The sequence below is a fragment of the Alligator sinensis genome, unplaced genomic scaffold, assembly GCF_000455745.1.
Source record: "Alligator sinensis unplaced genomic scaffold, ASM45574v1 scaffold282_2, whole genome shotgun sequence".
Taxonomy (NCBI): domain Eukaryota; kingdom Metazoa; phylum Chordata; order Crocodylia; family Alligatoridae; genus Alligator; species Alligator sinensis.
The window spans coordinates 3,363,127-3,381,174 of record NW_005841879.1 but is presented as its reverse complement, the minus strand read 5'-3'; the positions used below and the strand labels follow the sequence as shown (position 1 = coordinate 3,381,174).

The 18,048-nt window shown below is 45.8% G+C and overlaps 1 protein-coding gene across 1 annotated transcript in view; it reads left to right on the top strand.

Annotated features, from left to right (window-relative positions):
* The window catches only part of RHBDL3 (rhomboid like 3), a 104,427-nt gene extending 87,111 nt beyond the window's left edge, over positions 1–17,316 (top strand). The window contains exons 7-9 of the mRNA XM_025196243.1: positions 3,010–3,110; positions 12,857–12,917; positions 15,413–17,316. Of these exons, the coding sequence (XP_025052028.1) occupies positions 3,010–3,110; positions 12,857–12,917; positions 15,413–15,684 (434 nt within the window). The 3' untranslated portion in view covers positions 15,685–17,316. The remainder of the gene's footprint in view (positions 1–3,009; positions 3,111–12,856; positions 12,918–15,412) is intronic.
* Positions 17,317–18,048: the final 732 nt, after the last annotated feature.

The following is an 18,048-nucleotide window of genomic DNA, read 5'->3' as shown; positions in this document are numbered from 1 at the left end:
GGAGACTGGCTGGAGCATGGTAGCTACCATGCTCCAGCAGACTCAATTAACTACAGTATGTTAGAGCAGCCTCCGGGCTTGTGTACAGGCACCCTAGGTGTCCAAATCTCACTGGCAGTCAGTGGAAGAGAGGCCCCCATTTGCCCGTCACATACGTACTTCGGAAAATGTTACCCTGCCTGTACAGCTCCTAGCACAATGTAGCACTGACATTTGACTGGCCTTCAGCCAAGCCTTGTATTAGCTGAGTAAGTAGAAAAGCTATATAAAGTTCATTAGAAGCTTTTGTCCTGCTCAGGACTGTTCTGCTTTCTGCTGTTTTGTGGTTTTCCCCTGTCCTCTAGACATGGTCATCTCTATTAGCTTCGCTTCATGTTGCAGGCTCTTGCCAGTTCTGTCTCTCTTCATCTCTGCAATTACTGTCCAAAATTCAGCTTTGTAACTTGACCCAGCCAGACTCTAACTCCAGCCCCAAGACCTGCCTTGTCAGGTGGGTCCTGACTGCACAATGTCGAGCACCACCTGAACATTTAAGGAGCCTCAGAATTTACTAGGGTTTGGCCTTAACTCAGCTAAGGCAGGCCTGCCTTAAGCACTGTTAGACTAGTTAACCTACTGAGGTCACTTTCAGCCCTATTTGTCTCGATGATTGGATGACTACAGGTTAGCATACCTAGGTAAGGATAATCTTGCTAGCAAAGATACCAGAAGTGATGGAGTTGCCACAGCATGGGCTTTAGGGGCCATAGCACAGTTCTCCAGGTGGCCCAAGTATGAACTCTGGATCCTGGCACATGCTGGAGCCCAGGCCACCATGACCCATGCTAGCAAGGTGAATATAGCTCAGCTCTGCTGGTACATGCTGCAGTTGTACCTTCACTTGGCAGAAATGCCCTTTGTCTTCATTTCCTTCTCAGTGCAGGGGAGGTTGTAGTTATGCCCCCTTATCAAGATGCTAAGGACTAGCAGCAAAAGGTTGCATCCCAGCCTTAGCAAGTTTCCCCCTGTCAGGTGTAGAAGTGCTGCTTATCTGACACAAACATCTCCTTACTTACAAAGCAAAGAACAATGTTGATTTTTCAGAGGGTTTTGTCACAGACCTTAATGGAAAAATCAAACTGCATTGGCTCTGAAGTTCTTGTCAAAATGGCACTGGCAGTAAGAGCTCCAGCAAGTTCATGTTTTGGTACGTGCTTACTGAAACTAGAGCACAGCTGAATAACCTGCCCAACTGGGGCCACCAGGGAAACAGAGGACCACAACACCATTAATGAGAAAAGAAAGCTGTTAGGAGAAGAGAGTTTAAGCAACTGGCAGCCAGCCCTTGCTGTTCTCCAGCATGTCCCATCATTGCTAGACAAGACCAGCATAGGCCTCGTACCCATGGGTGTTATATAAAAGTGTTGGGAGGGGACTTCCATTCGATGCATCACTTGTTATGCTGCAACTGGTACATCTACATGCTTCTGCAGTGATACAAGTCAGGTAAATCCCTGTAATGCAGCAGGGATGATGTTGCAATGGTTTCTCTGTTCACGTATTCTTATAGGATCCTGCAGCGTAACAGCTTAATGTGGTAGCATTTGCTACGGATGCAAGTTGTTATGCCTGCCTGTACCTCGAGTCACACTTGCCCTAATTGTATTTAGTGCTTTTTTTCTGCAGCCCTCTAGCCATTTTACAAGGTGAGCGTGCATCATTTGCAAGGCAGGGAGGAGAGATACTCACAATGACTTAGCAGGAAAGCTGTGAATAGAACTCTTTTGACTTCCAAACAGTGCCCTAATCACAACGGCTAGGGAAAGAACTTACACCTAAACCAGCTGAAGTGATCAGAAACTGGTTTAAACCTGTAACAGAACAGAAGTTCAGTGCATGTAAACCAGTTTGAGATAAACCTGGTTGAATGTAGAATCAGACTTAATTGACGTCAAACTGGTTTATGGAACATCTGCCCCAGACCCTTCCTGATTTAAGTTAAATCAGAGTCCTCCAGCCTCCCAGCATGCTCTGTATCCCTGGGCTGGGCTGGTCTGGGCTGTGCTGTCTGCTCCAGTGGAGCAGGGCTGCCCCACTCCTCTGCTCTCTAGCTGGAGCAGGGGTGGGGGCATGGCCAGATTCTGGGCCAAAGGCCAGGGTGGAGGTTTAAACCCCCTCCCAATCATACTTAGCCTGCCAGGGCCTGGCCATGCCCCCCCTCAGCACAGCTTCCCTGCAGCCCAGGGCTCACTCTAGCACCCCCCAGCTTCTAGCCTGAGCCACTGCAGGCACGTGCCTGCATTTCAGGAATCAAAAGTGAATGTCTATTCACTTGCAAATTGGTTCAATCAGCACAGGTTAGACTAACCTGCAAAGATGGAATCAATTCAGGCTCGGGCTTTTTGAATGCCTGTACTTAGCTGAAATCTTACTGGGTCCCAGAAACATTTGTGTGTGCAATTAATCCTTCCTGTTGTCTTCTGGGTTTAATCTCTTTCATGCACCCTGCTGTGCTGCCCCCAGGTTATTTGTGGCTTGCATTGCTCCCTTGTTGTCCCAAGTAATAGGCTCGGCTTTGATTAAATCAGAACCCACTGATAAGCCACATGTCCCCAGTTCCTCCTAGTTGTACAAATGCTTGTCTTGCCAGGACTAAAATCGTTTTCACTTTTTTTTTTTCCCCTCTGGGGGTACATTTGTCTGAAGCTTGCTTGCTGCTCCCATCCCAGGTGTGAATTCCTTTTGCTGTTCATGTTTTGATGCATTGCTGCCTGATGTTACATTAGTTGGGCTTTTATTTTATTTTTTTTCCTGGGGGTTCAAATATATTTGATTGCAGTTTTAAAGCAGACATAAAAGAATTGATCAGTCACTTTGCTGGCGGTGCTGCAAGGCTGATTTAGCGTCTTTAGTCAATTTACTTTCCCCCCAATGTTGCTGACCTGCAGCAGTTAATACAGAGCAGGCAAGAGCAGTGAAGAGGATTTGTATTCAGGAAGAGTTTGCAATAAACCCTTTGCTTCTTCCAAGGTTCCCTGGCGGTATCAGTAGCTGACATGACTGCACCGGTGGTGGGTTCCTCTGGAGGGGTTTATGCGCTCGTATCTGCCCATCTGGCTAACATAGTAATGGTAAGTACCAGAAAAATGGTCAAGCCTATATGAAAGTGAATGGATTCTGAGAGACCAGATGACTCTAAAAACTGGAAATGGGGGCTTTCATGGTGAAGCCAGCAGTGTAAATTCAGCCTCAGTGAACCGTGACATGGGGTCACCTTCTGATGTTCCCTAAGTGGGCTTTGTGAAGTGGTATCACTCCACTCCCACACTGAAGCAGGCAACAACCAGTCCCGATTGCCGGCCTCTGAGAAACAGCCAAAGATGTGACTGCCCCATGGAGACTGTGCTACTGTCCTGCTCCTAGAGATTGCCCCTCCATATCAGGGTCAAGCCATGTTGGTGGGGTATAGACAGTGAACATGGGAAGGCTGTAGTGCTGCTGTCCTTTTTGGTGGACTCCACTTTCCAGAGCTGTCCATGAGGCACCTTTAGCCCCTCCTGCACATTTGTATTCATGACTTTACCAAACTCAGCTTGTCTGGGTCTGGATCCTCCAGTTTTCAAACTTCCCTTTTTTTGAATGGTGAAGCATCAAATAGCACTAGAGCCAGGAAGAAACATAGGGCCTGTAGCCTCAACTCCTTCAAATTCTATCTCCTCTTGCCCGTGGGGTGGGGTGGGCACTGCAAGGCCCTTCTTCAGCTGCAGACAGACATATTCTACCCTACAAGCCTTTTCCTTTCATGCCTACAGCCCTAAGCCTTGTCTTGGTCATGCCCACACAGCTGCACTATCTCAGTCTGCTCTGCTCTTCCTTGTTCCATTCAATGCAATGCTGCGTCTAGTAAAGCGATCAAAACACTGGCTTGCATCCATAGATGCTTCTCAAGCAAATCCCGGGACGCCATTCTCCCCTTGTACTCAGCCTTGGTGAGGCCGCAGCTGGAGTTCTGCATCCAGTTTTGGGCCCCGCAATTCAAAAAGGATGTGGAGAAGCTTGAGAGGGTGCAGAGGAGAGCCACGCGCATGATCAGAGGTCAGGAAAACAGACCTTATGATGAGAGGCTGAGAGCCCTGGGGCTCTTCAGCCTGGAAAAGCGCAGGCTCAGGGGTGATCTGGTGGCCACCTATAAGTTTATCAGGGGTGCATCAGGATCTGGGGGAATGTCTGTTCACCAGAGCGCCCCAAGGGATGACAAAATTGAATGGTCACAAACTCCGCCGCGACTGATTCAGGCTGGACATAAGAAAAAACTTCTTCACTGTCTGAGCCCCCAAGGTCTGGAATAGACTGCTGCCAGAGGCGATTCAGGCACCCACTTTGAACCCCTTCAGGACACATTTGGATGCTTATCTTGCTGGGATCCTGTGACCCCAGCTGACTTCCTGCTCCTGGGGCAGGGGACTGGACTCGATGATCCTCCGGGGTCCCTTCCAGCCCAAATGTCTATGAAATCTATGAAGCCATTTGACTGCAGGTCGGTGTGCACCTTGCTGTCTTTTCATGTACTGTGTTTGAACTAACTAATCTGCTGAGGAAGGGCTGAATTGCTCCCAGGGACTTGTCATGGAGACTTGCCTCTTATCCCTACTCTAGCCTACATGCTTCGCAGCCAGTCCTGACTTAGGATTCCTGTGGGAGACTGACCGATTGCTCTCATCACACAGACTAAAAGGGTGCCAGAATCAAGCTGAGGCTTTCCAAGGGTGGCCTGGGGCCTGGAATTGTAGTAGTTTGTAATAGTATTTAGGTGTGTAGCTCTCCTAGGCATTTTGCAAAACTCAGCCTCAGACCTCACCCTGGATAATATCAGTGGTGTAACAGTTTGCGCTGCAGTAGCGTCTGACCATTACAAAGCACTTTAAAGGCCAGTAAATATTACCATCCATATTTAGTATCTTGGGATCTAAGACACAGAAACTAAGTGACTTGCCTGATTCACACAGCAAAATATTGGCAGGGCCAGGAATAAAACCCAGTACCCTTGACTGGATGCCCTGTAGTCTAACCACTAGACAAGACTTTTTTTTGCTAGTCATTGGGTTTTCCTCTGCACTCGTGCTTCTGTGCCACACTTCAGACCAGCATTATGAATGCTGCAAATAAGCCCTGGAGAAGTGATGGTAATCCAATGCGCTCTGGGATTTGATTAGGGAGCACAATGGAGCCAGCAGGTCTGTTGTGTAGGCACTGAAGAAGGCAGGAGGGTATTTTGAACTTAGGTCAAGCTTAGAAAGAAGACTGTGTCTTTTAGATAGAGAAGCAACTCTCAAACTACAGCCCTCCCAAGCCAACACTGCTACGGGCAGCCTTAGAAAACTGCTAGGAATGGGGCTGAGCAGAGATGACCTCCAGTTCTCTTGTGATATCATTCAAGGTATGAACAGGCTGGATAATACTGGCAAAATGCTGGACTGTGTAATTTAGATGGGTAGAGAAGGCAGGATTCTGGAAACCAGCTTCAGAGCAGGAGGCAACCAGAGCCTCTTTTGTTAGAGAGTACCATCTGGCACTTGCTCTTTGGAAACTTGGGATCAGCAGAGATGAGCTGGGTGCTCATTTAAATCCAGCTTGAGCTGGACATATTTTGTCCAATTTGTAATCCACTCAACTGCCAGTGGTTCAAAAGACAGCTGTGACCTGCATGTTAGCAGATAAGACCATGAAAAACGAGCAGAGAGAGATTCCAATGGGAAAGCACTTAATGCTGGTGTAGGGCACCTGCCTGGGCACTGGGCAACCTCTCTTGTACTAGGTACATTGACTGCACAGCATCACAGTTATATGGTTTCTTAAAATTGAATTCTCTTAGGGGCGAACAGAGGTCTGTTTTAAGGGAAAAGGCTCCATAGGGCAGAGATAGGGGAGGGTTTACAATGGTTTGAGCACTGGGTATCTGGGGTTTATATATATGCTTCAGGTCAAGAAGTACATGGGTCGGGGATGAGACCATTCACTTTGGATGCAGGCTACTTTGGGAAGATGTGCTGCCAATTTGTCTGGTCACAATGGGCTTCCTGCGGCAGCACTGAGCTCTCTGCTTCCTTCACAACATTCCTTGTGTTCTTCCTGAGCATTTCTTATGCATGCAATGGCCAAGGAAGGAGGGTCCTCCCACAGACTGGCCCATGCCTGAGTTTCCAAGATGGTAATGGTTGCTGTGGCCCCTGCTTGGGGCAAAGGGTTTGCAGTTGGAGCTCAGGTGCAAAGAAGTTGTATTTTATCCAACGATTGCTTTATTGACATCTTGGTCTTTGCTAATATTGTGGAGAATTTACATTTTCATGAGATTGATTCACATCTTCTGTCCTTTTCTATGGTCCCAATCAATTGGCTTCTCCTTTCTGTCAAGCTGCCATCTAATAATTAAGGGCCTAATTCTATGAGATGCTGAAGCACCTCACACTCTAATTAATTTCTATGGGACATGGGTCTCCTGAATCCCACACAGAAGCATACTTCTGGTAGGACCCTGTACATCTTACACTGGCTTCTGCACCTGTGGTCCTTGCCGAGGGCAGTATCCCTATGTAAATACAGGGATTTGTACCTACAGGAACTGAGCCCCAACAATGTGCCTCCCTAATTCTGGGCCTTAGTTCTGTGACTCCCTAGGGCTTCATGGTTGTCTCTGCAAGCTCTATTCAATGACAGCACTGAGTAGAGAACCCAGATCCTCTTGTGCCATAAACACAGGGCCCCATTCTTCCTGAGCAAAAGGGAGGTCATTAAAGACATGTGACACAGTTGAGCAGTCCTGCATCCAACCAGTTGACAATAGCAGTACATATACACAGCAGTGAGGCCATTCATGTTGGCTGGAGTATTCGGATTTCATAATGTCACATGATGGTCTAACCTTTTACCTATCAGCATTCTCCTCTAAATGTATTTAGCAATTGATTATTAATAAACTGAGAGCCAGCCTTGTCCTCTTCTTCCTCATCTGAACTGACCTTTAAGAATTTTCCTTACAGAATTATTTCTAATGGTTTTCCTTTGCTTCCCCCCCATCCCCTTTGCTCACTTAATATTCACATGAGAAGCTCTTACATAATGAAAAAGATGCTGTTCATTTGCCACTCCATCGAGTCCATTGACAGGGCTCATCTTTTTGCACAGGTGCTTGGTGTGGGGGGTGCGGGTTAGGAAGAGAGTGTCATCTGAATTTTCCCTTTCCCTTGTGCCTTCTGGTAGCCAAAGGAAATGAAAATGCCCTTGCTTGTACAAAGAAATATTCCAGGAACTAAATACATAAAATAACCAATAGGAGAAAGCAATAAAGCGTTTCACCCTAAGGATAATAATGAGGGAAAAAAAGTCAACAAAGCTACATGGAAATGAAGAGTGAAGGAAGAAATGCAGTATTAGTCAGCATGCATTCAGAGCCTTCTGACTGGGTTAGCGGTCTCTGTGGAATGAGAAAATGAGTTACTTTATTTTGTACAGATTACATTTTTCCAGCCGCTGAAGTGATTTATAGACAGATCTCACATAAAACTTAAATACATATTTATAATGTATACCATAAAATATTCCTTCAATGGATTGCAGTCAGAGTTGGAGAGCATCTGGTGTTGGAATGTGATTCTACAAGTATTTCTTTCCCCTGTGCAGATTATTTATTTTTTTTACATTAGTTTGGCTGTAGACAGCTGCTTTGAAACCTCTTAAAGTGTGCTATCTCATACTGTTTTCTTCAAGGGGAAATCCCTGGAAACAAATCTGACATCAAGTGATTAATACCATCTGCATCAACAGTTATTCTAAGGGTATGTCTACATGAGATGTTACATTGCCATAGCAGCAACACACTACTGCGACGTAGCATCCCCGGGCTTCTACACATGACTGGCAGCGACTTCGCCGTAGTGATGCACTCCTCCGGTACAGTGTGCTGCTATGGCAAAGTAGCTGCTAAAGTAACCGTGCATCGCATGTACAGCGCAGTACGGGCTGTTACTGCACCGAGATTTAGTACTTACTAAATCACAGCACAGTAACAGCATTGCCATTGCAACATGTATAGATGCACCCTAAGTACTTCTGAATTTTTAGCTTTGACATTGACCTATGTTAAAAGAAAAACAGGTTAAACAGAAGTTTAACTCCCAAATTGACCCCAAACAAATTTTAGTTAGTTTTATCATGACACTGAAAAATTTCTGTTTGGGTTCTGCCAAAAACATGTTTGACCTTTTCTGGGGGTTGTAGTATTCACCAAGCTCTAGTCCTCTCTTCAGTTTTCTATCCTGACTTCTCTTTTCTGTCTTCTTGCTTCCAGTTTTGTACCTTTTGCTCCATATCATTGGAATAGCCTCTCAGATAATAGGGAAACAGCCCCACATAAGAAGTAATGTTTTGAAAATCCTGTACCAGCGCTAACATCCATATGCTATTGCCCTAGCCCTTGTTTTCTGCCTTGTACCGTAATAATCTGTGCCATTATACCATAGGCTTCTGATTGCACTCATTTGATTTTTCTAAATACTGTGTGTTTCTGCAGTAGGGAAATGGCATAATGATTGACTCTGAAAACAGGTGAGGTAGATCTAGACTCCCCCTTGTGAAGTCATTTATTCATGGTTACTTGGATATGCACTCACTGAACTCACTGCAAATTAGCACATGCTTTATGGCAGGTCTGGAACATCCAGATGTATAGGGTAGATTCAGCAGCCTCGGGAAAGCACATGTACCCCCAGGGCTTGAGTGTACTAAGAGATTTGTGGTATTAATATATGAACCCTACAAATCAACTACAACCAGCTGACATAATGTTAAGCATGACTGTTCTTGTCTGTGTTGAGTGTGAAGTCATGTTACCATCCTCTTAATGAATATGCAGCGTACCAGTAGTTTTCCAGTGTAGACAAGCCCATATTTTTGCACTAGCTAGGAATTCAACTGAAACCTGATACTATTTTATAAAAATAACCTGAATTCAAGCTTCAGAAATAGAACTGGAATATTGTTAGACCATCCTGTTTTAGAATAGTCCCCATTAATTTATTTGCTAGATTGGATTGACAGCAAAAGACAGTGTTAGCTGTCTGTAAGCTCAGTATCTTTTAAACTTCCCTTTTTCTAGGACTTTTTATTGTTAATGTGAGAAGTTATTTCCATTTGTTCTGGAGGGAAGGAGAAAATATCAGTTATAGATACTTAATGATTTGAAATCTAATCCTTCTAAGCCTATAGATCATTATCATCAGACTAGCCTGTTGACCCATAAAGATGTTAGCTGGGGTGAGATGTGACCTCTTTTTGAGTACTGACCTACTTGTGGGCTCTTATGGATTTACATAGCAATCCAGCTCCCACAGAAGTGGATCAGGAATCTTGCTACTCACTTTGATGGCAATGATGATGTCTATTGCTTATGAATGAATACATTGAGACGTAAAGGCGGGACCTCTATTTTGGATGCATATGGTTCCTATAGACCCAAACTCTCAGCTCTAGACCACCTCAGACTTCAGAGGCATTCACAGGTCTGAGCTCTGGGCCTGTTGGAGTCTTTCTGAAGACTTTAATGGGCTTTGGATCCAGGCCTTTTCTGGAACAGTTCCATCTCTGTAATGGGTTGATCCAACCTCTCTTCCTGGTCACTGGAAAACTTCACAGCCAGCCTCTGTCACATGGGTCCTTTGAACAATTCATGCTCTTTTTTGCCTTACATTTTGCCTTTCATGCATATGCCTGTGGATCAGCAGAGATCAGTGGGAGACCAGCACACCAAAGAAAATGCCCTTTTTGTCCATCTATTTGTCATATTGGCTGATTCCCTATAGACTATTAACCAGACAAATCTTTCACTGAATTCACGGCATGCTTAATTATACTGCTGGCTGCTTCTGCTTTCCATAGCTCTTTTGTACAGTCTCTTCTGTAAGTTAAATTTGTTCTCTCATGGGAGAGAGGAGAGAGAGAGAATTTAGTTGAAGTTATAAAACTGTCAGTATCTGGGCAAAAAAAAGAAAACAATAAGGCTTGTCTAATCCTTTAGCCTATGTTATGCGTTGTGATGCCATATGGTGTGAATATATATACGCTGTCTGTAGACACTATTGATGTTTTTTTCCATCGCCAGTTTTTAAAGTCTGATTTCCCTGTTTAGAATTTTTGTTAGCAATGCGGGGTTGATTCCCTCTCCTCGCATACAGAGGCGTCACCAATTTCTTGCCTTCTCTGGCAGAGGACTGGATTTGATGACAGGAAAATCATCTGCCAGTCATAGGTGTCTGAAACGGCATGAAAAACTTGAAAGGGGTCTCTGACCCATGCTGGACTTCCAACAAGCAGAGTCCAGTCGAAAGATACTGAACTGATCTGCAGTGTCTTGCTCTTCCATATAACTGTAAGCGTTGTCTAGTAATCCCTTTGGAGCAAGGACCAACCATCTGTCTGTGTGCATGTACATCGCCTACACAATGCAGCCTCTGCTTCGACTGAGGTCTCTGGGCACTGTTTTAACACCGATAATAAGCACAGCCCCAGGCTCCAGCAGGAACAGCAGTTTCTGATCCTCCTTGGCTGGTGTGGTAGGCAAGCTTCCTCAAAACCTTTCTGACACAAGAGAAGTAGCAATGGGGAAGGGAAAAAGGGAGACCTCTGCGGGAAGGAAAGTTTTTCCTCTGAAAAGAGTTTTAAAAAAATCACTGTTTGTATTCTGAACTTGCTTTCCAAATGAAATGCCTCTGTGGTTGAGGAAACTGGGTAAATGTTACTGACTAGTCAGTAATTCAAGAAGCATTTTGCTTTTCATTAAAAAATTAAAACAGGTAGTTCTGTTAAGCTGGGGTGTTTTGTTTTACCAATAAGCTACCTCAAAGATGCCTTTCTGTCGATATTCCCCCATCTCCGGGCTGTTAGGACGTATACCAGGTTACCCAGGTATCTGCACTGAGAAAGGGCAGTTGTCATGCAGTTGCTTGCGGGTTATAATCAAAATGATTTGTATGTTTAATACAGCTAGTCGATGGATTTTTTTTTTCCTGGTGAAAATTTCAACTTTTCATCAAAAACCCCAATGAGTTTTCTGCTATAAAATGTTGTTTTCAGTTGGATTTTTTTAAATGAACATTTGAAATTTTCTGAGGAAAGCAGACACACACAGTCAAAATAAAAGTTCATAAAAAAAGCACGATTTTCTGTCAAAATAAAAGTTTTGAAGGAAAATGTTTGCCTAGTCCTACCACTCAAAGCCTGAATTTTTTTCCTCATTTTTTTTCCCCCTGGAGTCCTGAATTTATTTTTTAAATCCTGCACTGCAAACACTTCTGCTGGGCTGCAAGTGTCCGTGCTGCATTATTGACTCTGATGGTTTAGCTAAAGGGTGTGAGGTGCTTCACATTTCCTGCTTGCAAAAAGTACAGGGTATACTGAAATGTTCATGCCCCTGGCTGAGCCATTCTCATTAAAAGGGGTGACTAGGACAAGGAGACTTATCAGTTCAAAGTGGGAAAAGATTTTTAACTGCGTTTCACGCTGCTTTCAGAACAAAGTCACCTGCCTGTCTCCGAGCTGAGCTGGAGGTAGCAGGTGTGCATCCTGTCCTCCTGTTCAGATCCTAATGTGCTCTACTTTGAAAGTACTAGTGAGGCAGGTAATTAGGGTTCTCTCTTCCTTTCCAGCCTCACCCCAAACCTTTCTCTCATTTGACTTCCTCTAGAGCCAGACATAACACACACATACAGTACCAATGGGATTTCTCAAAGCTTGCACCTGTTGAATTCAGTCCGTATGCACCGGTATCACATCCCTATGTACCATCTTTATTTCATAGATTTCATAGACATTGGGGCTGGAAGGGACCTTGGAAGATCATCGAGTCCAGCCCCTGCCCAAGGGGCAGGAAGTCAGCTGGGGTCATAGGATCCCAGCAAGATAAGCATCCAAATTTCTCTTGAACGTGTTCAATGTAGGTGCTTGAACCACCTCCGATGGCAGGCTATTCCAGACCTTGGGGGCTTGCACAGTGAAGAAATTCTTCCTTATGTCTAGCCTGAAATGGGCTTGCAGTAGTTTATAACTGTTTGACCTTGTCATCCCTTGGGACGCTCTGGTGAACAGACATTCCCCCAGATACTGGTGGTCACCCCGATAAACTTATAGGTGGCCATCAGATCACCCCTGAGCCTGTGCTTTTCCAGGCTAAATTGCCCCATGGCTCTCAGCCTTTCATCGTAAGGTCTGTTTTCCTGACCTCTGATCCTTCTGTCTGGTCATGCACTGCATGCATGACTTTAGTCACTCCATGCACTGCATTACATTTCTAATTGTCCCTTATCATTTCCATGTAAAATCATAATATGTAACTTGTGAGCTAGTGTGTACCTACCCTGTGGGCCTTCTGCCATGCCTAATGTCAGTGAATTGTAAACACCCATTGAAGACAGCAGAGTAAGAGTGTGACAAAAGGAATAATTTAAAGCCCCTGTGATAATGAAGGCTATGTGGTGCAGGGGATTAAATGAGGATTCATGGTTTTATGGATTTACTATACTTTCACATCTTCCTCTTCTGTCTGGTCATGTTGCCGAGTAAAGGAACAGAAGGATTTAGTTGACTTCTGCCAGCTAATCCTTCATTTGATGCATCTCAGTTTTGGTTGTGGGGAGCTGGGATCCCTGAGCAATTAGACCAAAGTAGCACCACGTGGAGCAGGGCTGATTTAGTCCCCTTGTGTGTACAGCGACATCAGGCTCCTTGATGCTTAGCAGCCATGCAGATCTGTGTTCAGGTCCCCAATCCAGGATAAAATGTAGAAAGGACATGCACCCAGCATAATTTTGTTTGTTATCTCTTTTTCCAGAACTGGTCTGGAATGAAGTGCCAATTCAAGCTGCTGCGCATGGCTGTTGCCTTGATCTGTAGTAAGTATTGCAATGCACTTGGTAGACTCCTTCTTCTGTTTTGCTTGCCTTTGTCATTGGTATTCATGCTAAACCAGCGTACTGGGCTCTATCACTTTCTTAGTGGGAACTGATGGTTGGCATTCACAGCACAGAAACCCAGCTGAGTGGGATTTTCCAAAGCGCTTAGCCAGGTTTGATGGGAGTTAAGAACCTAAATACTGAAGTCCAGACCAGACGCAAAAAGTCAGACATCCGCTGACTCACAGGGTTGGAGTTTAACCATTAGTCAGTATTCATCGTGCTAATTTGAGTGTTTGAGTATACAATAATTTCCTCAACCGTTTTCCTAGCTAAAGTAGCAGCACAGCTAGCAGCTCTGCAGGACCTGCTGCATCCCCTCTGCAAAGGAAGTGGTGGTTTTGATGTAGGTTTTATAGACACTTATTCAGCATTCCTCACCTGAGTAACTGATTGTGTAAAAAGCAAAAGCCTCATTCTGCTCTCATTTCCCCCCTCCCTGTCAAGGGACCAAAAGCTACCCAGCTTCAAAAAGGGGCAAGAGCAAGCTAACGTTGCTGACAGCATCTGGCACCAAACTTTGCAGGTGACCAAGGCCAGATTGATGGATCAGCAAAGGAAGCAAGTTCTGCAGCTGAGGACGCCGGCAGGGTCAGCTCTGGGGCCAAGGAATGGCTAGCTGAAAGCTGCTGCCAAAACAGCATGTGATCATGTCGGGCAGCAGCAAATTCCCAGTGCTGGTACACAGGGGTGGGAGTGGGGGCTCAGCCAGAGAAGAAACAAAGATGAAATGGATTGCCAACATGCTGCCCATGCAAAAGGATTTGTCCATTGCTACTGGAGTTGTTTTAGCTGCATGCTAGCCTCTGGCCTGCTGAAGTAACCCTATCAAATCACTCAAGTCTGGCAGTGTAGGAGACCACAATCACAGCCATAGCTCCTGAGTTTTCCAGTCCCAGCTGGCTTTTCATAATCCCATGCACTCAAGGGTTAGCTGCGCTGTCCATCTGTTTAGAAGCAAAAGTAGGCTTGTATCACTGGTATTACGCATCATTCCTATTATGTTGTCTATCAGTAACTGGTAGAACTTCAGGCAAAGCTATCTGGCTCCAACCACAATAGGACCAGGAACCTGCAGCTCACATTTGATTACATAGCATCACAGGATTTCAGAATCATGTGGAAAGTAGGAATCGTACATCAGAATTTCTCCTTGAAGCAGAGCTGATGGCAAAGTTAAAGCTACATCAGGGGTCATGCAAAAGGCACCCAAATTTATTCTAAGTTATTCTCTGATGGAGACTTTTAAATTTCTGCGGGGGTTCATAACCCTTTAAAAAATACTGCTGCCCTCAGCTCTGAAACTGAACTCCCAGAACAGGTGCAGCAGCATCCGTGCCAGCTCCTTGCCACTTGCCTGCTCTCTGCAGGGCTCATCTTGAGCTGTTCTACCTTGATCCAGTCCCTGGCTTGCCAGGTGAAGTTGCCAGCAGGGTCACTATCTGTGGTAGGGCTACCTACTAGCACCTAGACAAGGACCATTTTTTCTTCTCACCTAGTTTTATCTGGTGTCTGTTTTTGGTGACAGGCCCATGCCTGATTCAGACTAGTGACCTAGAGAAGAAGGGGGCTATCTTCATCTTCTTACCACTCACTTGATTCCATCTAAGGTTGCTAAGTTTAATGTGAAAATATTTGACAACTTTCCTGCCAAGGCACAAGCCATTAGGGATGCGTTTACTGTTGGAATTTGGGAAAATGAACTAGGAGTGCAGAGGGTGATCTGATTCACCTGACTTAAGAGCAAGTTGATAGAGAGGTCCAGTTAACAAGTGCCAACTGGACCTAATGAAGAGGAAGCAAGGGACAGTGACAGAGGGAGAGACTGAACTCTCACAAAGATGGAGGCCAGGGGGATAGAAGTGAAGTTTTGGCATGGCCCCATCCTGAAGGAAAGCAGAGCTCCATGTTCAAGTTGTTTTCCAAATATATTTCTGTGGCCACCCCATCAATGCCAAGGGTTGCCTTGTCTTGCTCACAGGGAATATTAAATATGCAAAGCAAGAAGCCCCGTATGACACTAACTGCATGAAATTTAATTCTCTTTGACATTCATGTGAGATTGCTGGGACTGAAACATCTGCCTCTAATGTTGTTTATTTTCATCTATTATATAACATATAGCACTGAATAGGTGATCAGCACCAAGAAACAGCAGAACATCCAAACTAGTAGGAAACAAGAGCAGTGCTAAGAAACACCTGGTCAAAGAAAGAAAATAAAACAGCACCTTTCTCTGCCTAGTTGCAGTGACACTAAATGTCCTGCATTTGAGGTAGCACAAGTGGATCCCCCAGATTTATCTTTGCAACTTCCCTCTTGCTTGCTGCATTGTGTACATTTTATTTGTGTGCATGCCATGCTATCCAGGAGCTAGCAGGATGTGAGAGCTGAGAAAGACAATGGCCTCATCTTTTTTTTTCTCTCTGTTCCAGTGAGCTTTGAATTTGGAAGGGCGGTGTGGCTGCGGTTCCACCCATCTGCATACCCTCCCTGCCCACACCCGAGTTTTGTCGCCCACTTGGGTGGCGTGGTGGTTGGAATCACATTGGGTGTTGTCATCCTAAGGAACTATGAACAAAGACTTCAAGACCAGTCCTTATGGTGGATCTTCCTTTCCATTTATATCATCTTTGTGTTGTTTGCTATCTTCTGGAATATTTTCGCCTACAGCTTATTGGATCTGAAGCTACCTCCACCTCCTTGAAAGAACAGGATGAAGGATGTTGGAGAGCAAAAGACTTTCCAGCCACCAGCTCTGTTAAATGAATCATGACTTAACATTTATTTTTCTATGAAGCTTAGGGGGATGAGCTAACAGTCTTCTGAGAATGCACGGAGATGTCTGACACAGATCCCGTCTGACTGTACTGTATGCTGAAGGAGACAATTTAAGCAATGACTTTACTATAGAACTGGCCGGAGAAAAGTCAGGGCATGAGTCCTACAGGTACTGTAACTTTCAGTCTGGCCCTGACCCCACAGCCTCTCCATTGTGGGTAATCCCATGAGGAAGGGCTGCGAGATAGGCCTGAGGTATATAACTGGGCACTTACCACTCAGTTTATTAGCACATACGTTGACTTTGTGTTTGAGTTACCTAAGTACTTGAGGTGGTGCTGGACCTCTGGCCAGTTGGTTTGTGAAGCTCCTGAACTGAACTGCACAGTAAAAGAGCACACTTTGCTATCTCAACTCACAGGAAACTCATGAGGCAGCTTTGATTTGGTTTGACTGTTCAACCATACCACTGCCACTGTCTTATTACTTGAATGGTTGCTTAAATATGTAGTCTATGATAAAATCTGTCGTAAGCACCTTCCAAAAGGGAGCCGTAGAACTTGGTCATCTGAGGCGTGGGAGGTTGGTCCGCAATTCAAGGTCAAACAAAATTGCACTAGAAGCCTTGGATACTTTACAGTAGCTGCTAAAGAGATGCCTGGTTGGAGGTGGCTCTTACCTTCTGTGCATACTCCACTTGATTTGCACAACCAGTTGTAGTAAACAATGTTTTTTCTTTGCTGGGACAGGGCAGTCCATTGTTTGCTAACATTTGATTACATTGCAAACTGGTTGGCAATTGAGTTATGTTGTCTTCTCGCCTTTCTTTTTGGTTGCAGTCTAAAGCCCTGGCTGCAGTGTGTTTAGAGAGTCATAACTCCTCTAGCAGATGGTGCTTCAGCTCTGCCAGAAGAGTGGGACCAGGGTTTCTTACACCAGTGTAAGCAAGAACTGTCCAAGCTGTCAAGCCATTTTATAAACCGTTCAATCTGCGAGGGGCCAAATTTATCCACTGAAGTCAGTGGAGTTACTCCAGGGATGTCTTGGGCACTCATTCTCTACCCAAGTGTTTCATCTTTGGCATGACAATGGCTGGTAAACTCCTGAGGGTGGCTGTTGCGTGTGGACACAGAGTCTTGCCTAGATGACAGAACTTCAGGGGTTCTGAGCAACAGTTAGTTGCAATGCCTTTCTTGCCTAGTTGTAGGTAGGCTCTACGTTTTTATAGGTTTCTAACCAGTCGATAGCACACTATGTAATGCGGCAGGCCTCATCGTCTGATACCCCCTGCCAGTACAGACCAGGAGAGATATTTTAGAACACGAGCCATGCTTTACACACAGGTATCTGGTAAGGTGCTTACATTACATATGTCTCCGCTCACTTTAACCAATTAAACGCACAGCAGCCAAAACAAAAACAACAGTCCTGGAAGGTTGGAAGTTTTTCACCCATTCTCATTTGCCCTTCTTTCCTCTGGCTTCTCCATAATCCTGGAATACACAATTAGGAGGACTGTAGTCCAGGGGTCAGCAACGTTTTTGGCTGGAATACCAAAAACACCCCAACCTCCATCTGTGCCTTGGCTTGGCATGCCAGAGGCAGGGGAGATGTGAGGGGCCCGATCCACATTGCCGGCAGTGGCTGCACGTGTGCCTCCGGGCGGGCAGCAGGGGAGGGTGGCACTGCCCCAGCACCTTCCTCGCCCACTGCTGCCATGGAGCTGGTGCTGGGGCTCCGGAGCCTGGCACAGCTGTTTGCAGCCTGTCCACCACCTGCTGCAGCTGCCCAGAGGCTGGACCAGCTATGGCAGGAAGCCAGGAGGCTGGAAATAGCTGTGCCAGACTTCACAGCCCCAGTATGGACTCCATGGTGGCAGCTGTGTGGGTGCCTCTGGGCGCACAGCCGGGAAGGAGCCTGGGGCACCACAATCCTGGTCCCTCCCCAAGGTGCACGGGCAGCTGCCACCACCACGAAGCCAGGTTGGGGACCCCAGTACAGCAGTTTGCAGCCTTCTGGCTGCTTGCCACAGCCGGCCCAGGCTCTGGACAGCTGCAGCAGGCGGCAGGCAGGATGCAAACAGCTGCAATGGGCACCACAGCACCCAGCACTGGCTCTGTGGGCAGACAGCAGGTGTGGGGCCAGGGTTGCACTACCCTCAGGTCCCTTCCCAGCATGTGCTGGAGCTGTGCATACAGCCGCCATAGCCAGAGAGCTGGTGCCAGGGCTATGGAGTGTGATGCAGATGTTTGTAGCCTCCCAGGTGCAGCCGGCTCAGACTCTGGGGAGG